This window comes from Anser brachyrhynchus (genome assembly GCF_964034855.1).
Source record: "Anser brachyrhynchus genome assembly, contig: SCAFFOLD_472, whole genome shotgun sequence".
In the NCBI taxonomy this organism is placed as follows: Eukaryota; Metazoa; Chordata; class Aves; order Anseriformes; family Anatidae; genus Anser; species Anser brachyrhynchus.
The window spans coordinates 49049-56713 of record NW_027664099.1 but is presented as its reverse complement, the minus strand read 5'-3'; the positions used below and the strand labels follow the sequence as shown (position 1 = coordinate 56713).

At 69.4% G+C, this 7665-nt stretch overlaps 1 protein-coding gene and 1 long non-coding RNA gene across 2 annotated transcripts; both read right to left on the bottom strand.

The window, feature by feature from the left end:
• Positions 1–267: 267 nt before the first annotated feature.
• SHKBP1 (SH3KBP1 binding protein 1) lies at positions 268–7277 on the bottom strand. Its single transcript, XM_080608483.1, has 17 exons — positions 7110–7277; positions 6957–7010; positions 6049–6094; positions 5815–5947; positions 5623–5703; positions 5379–5534; positions 5207–5291; positions 4923–5113; positions 4724–4839; positions 4558–4645; positions 4357–4473; positions 3593–3763; positions 3343–3498; positions 3156–3252; positions 2140–2318; positions 1909–2041; positions 268–1107 (listed from the first exon to the last, which is right to left on the bottom strand). Exons 1-17 carry the CDS (start codon positions 7160–7162, stop codon positions 444–446), a joined length of 2520 nt encoding a protein of 839 aa, XP_080464609.1. The 5' UTR covers positions 7163–7277; the 3' UTR covers positions 268–443.
• LOC308186328 lies at positions 2340–3149 on the bottom strand. The gene is made up of 2 exons (XR_013944016.1): positions 2672–3149; positions 2340–2589 (listed from the first exon to the last, which is right to left on the bottom strand). It is a non-coding gene; the product is annotated as an uncharacterized lncRNA (long non-coding RNA).
• Positions 7278–7665: the final 388 nt, after the last annotated feature.

Here is a 7665-nt window from a genome sequence, read left to right as displayed (position 1 = left end):
GGTACCCCATAAGGAGCCCCCCCCCCAGGGGACCCCATATCCCATAGGGACCCCATAAGGAGCCCCCACACCCCACAAGTGACCCCATATGCCATAGGGGACTCCAGAAGAAGCCCCCACACCCCATAAGGGACCCCATAAGGAGCCCCCCCCCCCCCCCAGAGGACCCCATATCCCCCAGGGGTACCCCCAAACCCCATAGGGGACCCGGGGGGGGGGGGGGGCGGCTTGGGGTGCCCCCACCCCACAAAGACACCGCACCGCAGCCGTTTTCACCCCATTTCTTTCCGGGTACAAAACCGCGCCCGCGCCACGAAACCGGTACAAAACCCCCCCCGGGACCCCCCCCCCCCCCAAACCCCAAATTTTAGGGGGGGTCCCCACTTTTTGGGGGGGGTCCCCAATTTTTTTTGGGGGGGGTCCCCAATTTTGGGGGGCGGGTCCTAAAGCACTTGGGAAGCGGGGAAACGAGTCCTGGATAGTGGGGGGGGGGGTCCTGGGGGGGGGGCAAAGATGATGATGATGATGATGATGAAGATGATGGGGGGGGGGGCAGGACCCCCAAAGACCCCCCCGGACCCCCGTGGGACCCCAAAATGCCCCCCCCGGACCCCAAAATGCCCCCCCCCCAACCCTGCTGAGTGATGGGGACACGTGGACCCCAAAGTGCCCCCCCCCCCCCCAAAAAATTGGGGACCCCCCCCCAATAAAAACCCATCCCAAAGTCCATAAGGGGGAGGGGGGGGCACAGAGGCAGCCCCCCCCCCCCCCCGTGCCCCCCCCCCCGTGCCCCCCCCCCAGCTCAAAACGAGGTCTCGTTGAGCCGGGATTTGGGGGGCACCGGGGGGGCCACGGGGACCCCGTCGGGGGGCAGCGGCCGCGGGGGGGGGGCAGCGGGCGGGGGGGGGGCTTTGCCCCCCCTGCCCCCAGGCCGGGGGGGCGTGGGGGGGGCTTGGGCGCGGGCCAGCTCCTGGCAGCGCTCCACGAAGCTGGGGGGGGCGGCGGGGGGGGGCGGCGGCGGCAGCGGGGGGGGGGGTTGGGGGCCCCCCCCCCCCGCCGCCTTTGGGGGGCTTCTCCTGGGTGCCGTCGCTGCCTTGGGAGTGGAGGCTGTGGAAGAGGGGGGGGGGCAAGGTGAAATTTGGGGGGGGGGGTGCGGGGGGGGGGAGAAAAGGGGGGCAATGAAATTGGGGGGGGGGGGACAATCGAAACCAGGGGGAACAACCCAAAACTGGGGGGAAACGACCTAAAATTGGGGTGGGGGGGGGCACCGAAAACGGGGGGGAACAACCCGAAAGTGGGAGGGGGGGGGCACACAAACAGGGGGGGGGACCCAAAATTGGGATGGGGGGCACCTGAAAGGGGGGGGACCAACCCGAAATTGGGATGGGGGGGGGCACCCAACTGGGGGGGAACCCAAAATTGGGGGGAACAACCCCAAATTGGGATGGGGGGGGCACCCAAAAGGGGAGGGACGACCCAAAATTGGGAGGGGGATACCTAAAACTGGGGGGGGGGGAGGGGGGGGACTCAAAATTGGGAAGGGGGAGGCACCCAAATTTAGGGGGGGCGGGGCAAAATTGGGGGAACTCCCAAAACTGGGGGGGGGCACCCAAAATTGGTGGGGAAACCCCAAAATTGGGAACTCTAACACCCAAAACGGGATAAAACGCCCAAAACTGGGAAGGGGGGGGGCACCCAAATTTAGGGGGAGGACCCAAATTTAGGGGGAGGACCCCCCCCCAGTTTATTTTTTTTTTTGGGGGGGGGGGGCACCCAAATTTGGGAAGGAAGGAGGTGGGGGAACACCCAAGATCGGGTAGGAGGAGGGTGGAGGACACCCCAAATTGGGGAAATCACCCAAATTTTGGGGGAAAACCGCCCGATTTTTTTTTGGGGGGGGGTCCGTACCTGGTGGTGGAGCCCCGGGGGGGTCCCGGGGGGGCGACGGAGGCGGCGGGGCTGAGCTCGGGGGTGCGGACGAGGGCCAGGTCGCACTGCTCCAGCTGCTGCAGCAGCTCCCGCTCCGTGGGGCCTCCGCCCTCTACGGGAGGCCACCGGTGAGGCCGAGGCCACCACGGCGAGGTGGGGGGGGGACAAGGACCCCCCCCGGGGCGGGGGGGGGGGGGGGGTCACCCTTACCTGGGGGCTTCCCCAGCATCTCCATGGCGGTGGTGAGGTCCCAGAGCTGGAGGCTGCCGTTGGCGTGGCCGGTGAGGAGGCAGCGGCGAGGCCGGGAGCCGATGCGCCGCGACGCCTCGCACTCGTGGACGGTGAAGGCCGTGATGGCCGAGCCGTCCACCGCCCGCACCTCGCAGATCCTTTTTTTTTTTGGGGGGGGGGGGGGGGAGGGACGGGGAACGACACGTGAGGAGATTGGGAGGGGGGGGGGGACACGGAGGTCTCGGGGGAGGCCCGTGGCGGCCTCCCCGGAGACCTCCGGGGGCCCTCGGAGGCCGCTGGGGAGGCTTAAAGGGTTTGAGGGGCCTCCTAAAGGGTTGTGGGGGGCCTCTAAAGGTCTTAGTGGGCCTCTACGGGCTCGTGGGTGGGCCCCCAAAGACCCTTCATGACCATCGATGGGCCCCCAAAGACCTTTGGGGCCCCCCAGTGACCACTGATGGGTCCCCAAAGACCTTTGGGGCCCCCCAATGACCACTGATGGGTCCCCAAAGACCTTTGGGGCCTCCCAGTGACCATCGATGGGCCCCCAAAGACCTTTGGGGCCTCCCAGTGACCATCGATGGGTCCCCAAAGACCTTTGGGGCCTCCCAGTGACCATCGATGGGCCCCCAAAGACCTTTGGGGCCTCCCAGTGACCACTGATGGGTCCCCAAAGACCTTCAGGGTCCCCCCAAAGACCTTTGGGACCCCCTTAATGACCGTCATTGGTCCCTCAAAGACCTTTGGGGCCCCCCAATGACCACTGGGACCCCTCAATGACCATTGATGGGCCCTCAAATACATTTGGGGCCCCCCCAGTGGCCATCACCAGGCCCTCAAAGACTTTTGGGGCCCCCTTAATGACCATTGATGGTCCCCCAAAGACCTTTGGGGCACCCCAATGACCATCGATGGTCCCCCAAAGACCTTTAGTGCCCCCCAAAGCCAACTGGAGGCCCCCCAAAGCCCCAGGGGGCACCCCGAAGCGTCCCCCTCACCTCTTTCCGGTGGACGACAGCCTCACGAAGACCTGGCAGGCGTCAGGCACCACCTTCTGGATGAAGACCTGCTGCTCGTCACGCTCCCCGAAGGGCCCTGCCGGTACCGTGGGGGCTCAGCACCGGGCTCGGTGTCCCCGCGGGGACACTGTCCCCGCGGACAACGTCCCTCACCCTGTCCCCGTACCGATATCGGTGCCGGCGGCGCAGCCGGCGTGGCCGTCAACGTCCTCCAAGGCCAAGACCTTGAAGGAGGCCAACGGCGTGGAGCCGGGTTGGGTGGAGATCATCCCGCGGAAGCGCGTCACCGTCCAGGTCCGCACGTGGTTGTTGTCGGCGCACACTGGGGGGGGGGGGGACGAGGGACGGGTGACAACGTGGGGAGGGGGGACACACGCGGGTGCCCCGCGTCCCCGAGGGGTCGCCGCGGCACCCACCGGAGATGAGGTGCTTCTCCGACAGCATGATCTTGGTGACGGGGCTGCGATGCACGGTGAAGGTCTGGAAGAGCTGGGGGCCCGAGCCCACCGTCTCGGGGTGCTGCACGATCACCCGCACCACGCCCGAGCTGGTGCCGTAGGCGATCTCGATCCAGTTGCCGCTGTCGCCTGGGAAGAGACCCGAAACGGTCGCTTTTCGGCCCAAAAAAAAGCTTAGTTGGGCGGCAGTTCCTGGTTGAGACGCGGAGGGCTCGGAGAAGAGCTCGTCAGGATGTCCCCAGGGTGGTGGCACCTCCGCGGGGTGACGAGGACTCAAGAGCTAGGCCGGGAGGTGGCACAAGGACGTCCCCAGGATGATGGGGACCTCCTCGAGGTGACGGGGACATCCCTAGGGTGACAAGGACCTCCTTGAGATGACGGGATTCTCCATAGAGAGACAAGAACCTCCTTGAGGTGATGACGACCTCCCTAGGGTGATGGGGACCTCCCCAGGGTGACGGGGACCTCCTTGAGGTCACAGGGACAACGCCAGGAGGTGGCAAAGGACCTCTGCGAGGTGACGAGGACCCCCTCGAGGTGACGGGGACATCCCCAGGGTGATGAGGACCTCCTCGAGGTTACAAGGACCACACCAGGAGGTGGCACAAGGAGCTCCTCAGGGTGACAAGGACCTCGTCGAGAAGATGGGGGCCTCCCTAGGGTGACAAGGACCCCCCCACAGAGGTGACAAGGGCCCCTCTTGAGGTGACAAGGACGCTCACTGCTCTTGGGCGTGAGGTAGACGCTGAGTGCGGTGACGGCGTCCTCCGAGGGGTCACGGTACAGCTCGGTCACCAGCAGGTCGTTGTCCTTCATGCGCAGGGGAAACTTCTGGACGTCTGCAGGACGAGGCGGGGACCGTCACCGCGGGCCACCGGGGCCACCCCCGGTTGTCCCCGCGGTGTCCCCAAGGGCCTCCTCACCCACGTAGTAGATGGAGCCGTTGTTGCAGCCGAGGAGGAGGAAGGTGCCGGCGGCGTCGTAGCTGTTGATGGGCACCACGTCCTGGATCTGCGGCGGGGGAGGATGAGGAGGGACCCCCCCGGTGGCGTCACCTCCCCCCGGCTTGTCCCCAAGGCCACCGCTCACCTGCCAGTGCTTGGTGACGGCGTTCCAGACGCCGATCTTGCCCGTGTGGCTGGCAGCGATGAGCTGGTTGCCCACGAAGAAGACGGCCTCCACGGGGACGCCGAGGCGGAAGACGCCTTTGGGTGCCGGGACGCGAGACGTTGGGGTGACACGTTGGGACACGGGGACGTCCCCCGGCGTCCCCGAAAGCGCCACCCACCGATCTCGCTGCCGTCGCCGTCGCCCTGCAGGGCCCAGAGGATGATCTCGCTGCAGGACGCCGCCGCCACCATCTTGTCGTGGTCGCCCAAGGGGCCGCCCAGGACCTTGGCGTTGAGGGCGACGCGCTCGATCACCCAGTCCAGCCGCGGGCTGCAGAAGGCCTGCTGCCACCCCGACGTCTCCTTCAACCTGGGGACGAGGACGAGGGGACGTCGGGGACGCTGAGGGGACGGCGGGGACGCCCCCGGGTGCTCCCCCCCCCCCCCCACCCCAAGCACCCACCTGTAGCAGACGAGGAACTGCGCGTAGGCCACGGCGATCCAGTTGTGGTGGCCGCACACCACGCGCACCATGCCGGCGTCACCCGCTGCGGGACAACGCGGGGGGGGGGTGTCACCGGGCTCGGTGGCACCCTGGGGGGGGTGGCACCCACCCCGGCGTCACCCATCCTTACCCGTGGGGGGGGCTCGGTCGTCCCCGAGGCGCCCCAGGAGCCCGGCGGCGTGCCCGGGGTTGGGGGGCATGGTGTTGCTGCGGCGCACCGGCGCTCGTTCCCCGGGGGGCCGCGGCCCCCCGACGCTGTGCCGGCTGCGGCGTTTGGCCGGGAGGGCTGCGGTGGGGGGGGGGGGGGGGGCGGCGTCACCACCCTGAGGACCGGTGGCACCCCTTGGTGTCCCCCCCACCCCCCCCCAAGTCACCTGGAGGCGGCAGGTAGCCGTTGAAGAGGACGCTGCCGCAGGACGAGCGGTCCAGCTCCTCGCGCAGCTGCAGGCGGCGGACTTTGGGGGGGCCAAAAAAAAAAGGGGGGGGGGGGGACGACGTGAGTCCGTGTCCCGTGTCCCTCTCCCCCCGCCCCATGTCACCGTGACCCCACCCCCCCGGGGCGTCACCGAGGGGGGTGATGCCGTAGAACTGGGCCTCGTGCAGCAGCAGGGGGGTGGCGACGCCGCGGGGGTCGAGCTCCTTGGTGCGGAGGAAATTGAGGATGGGGGCGAAGACGGTGGGGTCGCGGTCGATGAAGATCTGGGGGGGGGGCATAAAAATGAGGGGGGGGGGCATGAAAATGGGAGGGGGGGCTTAGGGAGGGGTCTCGGTAAGGGGGGAGGGGGGTTTGGGGCGCTCACCGCTCCCGTCTCATCGCGCAGGGTGGAGATGCGGCCGCTCAGGAGGCTGCGGGGGGGGGGGGGACGGGAACAAAGGTCAGCGCCCCCCCCCCCCCGGCCCCAGAGAACCCCCCCCCAGCCCCTCAGAGACCCCTCCAGCCCCCCCCAGCTCCCCATAACAGCCCCCCAAGCCCTTAGATACCCCGCCAACCCCTCCTGGGACCCCCCCACGACCCCTCCCCAATCCCTCCTGGGACACCCCCCAACCCCTTACGACCCCCCCGAGCCCACCTCAGGACCCCCAAGACCCCTTCAGGACCCCTCGAGACCCCCCCCCCTGCTCACCAAGACCCTCCAGACCCCCCCCCCCAAATCCCTCATGGGACCCCCCCAGCCCCTTACAACACCCCCAGATCCCCTCGGGACCCCCGAGACCCCTCCCCAAACCCCTCCTGGAACCCCCCCGGCCCCTCAGGACCCCCCCCCGCCCCCCCCCCCACATCCCCCCAGGATCCCTCCTGGGACCCCCCCCCCAACCCCTCAGGACCCCCCCAGGACCCCTGAGACCCCCCCCAAACCCCCTCCTGGAACCCCCCAGCCCCTCAGGACCCCCCCCCCCAACCTCCCCAGGACCCCTAAGACCCCCCAACCCCAACCCCTCCTGGGACCCCCCCCCCCCGACCCCCCTCAGGACCCCCCGACCCCCCCCCCCCCCCCCAGCCCCTCAGCACCCCCCCCCACGGCCCCCCACGGCCCCCCCACGACCCCCGGAACCCCCCCCCGGACCCCTCCTAGGACCCCCCCCAACCCCTCAGGACCCCCCCCCAACCCCTCAGGACCCCCCCAACCCCCCCCAGGACCCCCCCCAGCCCCCTCCGGACCCCCCCCCCCCCCCCGCCCCCCCCAGGACCCCCCCGCCCCCCCCCCACCTAGAGAAGAAGGAGTCGGGGATCCAGGTCAGGGTCTGCCGGGAGGTGCTGAACCTGCGGGGGGGGGAGCACGGGGGGGGGGGGGTGTCAGGTCCCGGGGGGGCCCCGGGAGGGTCCCGGGGGGTCCCCGGGGGGTCCCGGCCCCTCACGCGCCTCCTGCCGCCCACGTTCAGCTCCACCACCTCGGCCCCGCCCGGCCCCGCCATGGCCGCGGCGGCCGCCGCCGCTCGCCCTCATTGGCCGCCCGCCGCCGCTCGCCCCGCCCACCGCCGGCCTCCCATTGGGTGCCGCCGCCGGAGGCCGCGGGTTTATTGGAGGGAGCTCGGCGCGCCGCGCGGCGATTGGCCGAAGGGGGGGGAGGAGGGGCGGGGATATCAGGGAGAGGGGCAGCCTCTTAAAGGGGCAGGCGCAGCATTTAGCGGGGAAGGGGGGGGGGTGCAGCTGTTTTTGGGGAGAAAAGCAGCGATTTTGGGGGGGGGCGCTTTCATGGGGGGGGTCACGGGCTTGGGGGGGGTCAGCTCCGTCCCCCCGCTCCGCAACCCCGCCCCGAGGTCCCTTCCCTCCCGCCAGGCCCCCCCCAACCCCATGGGTCCCCCCCCAAAAAAGGGCCCCCCCCCCCCCCGAGTCCCCCCCCCCAACACAACACTCGGACGCCTCCATTTCTTGCGGGGGGGGGGCAGTTTATTACATTTGTACATTTATCACAGCG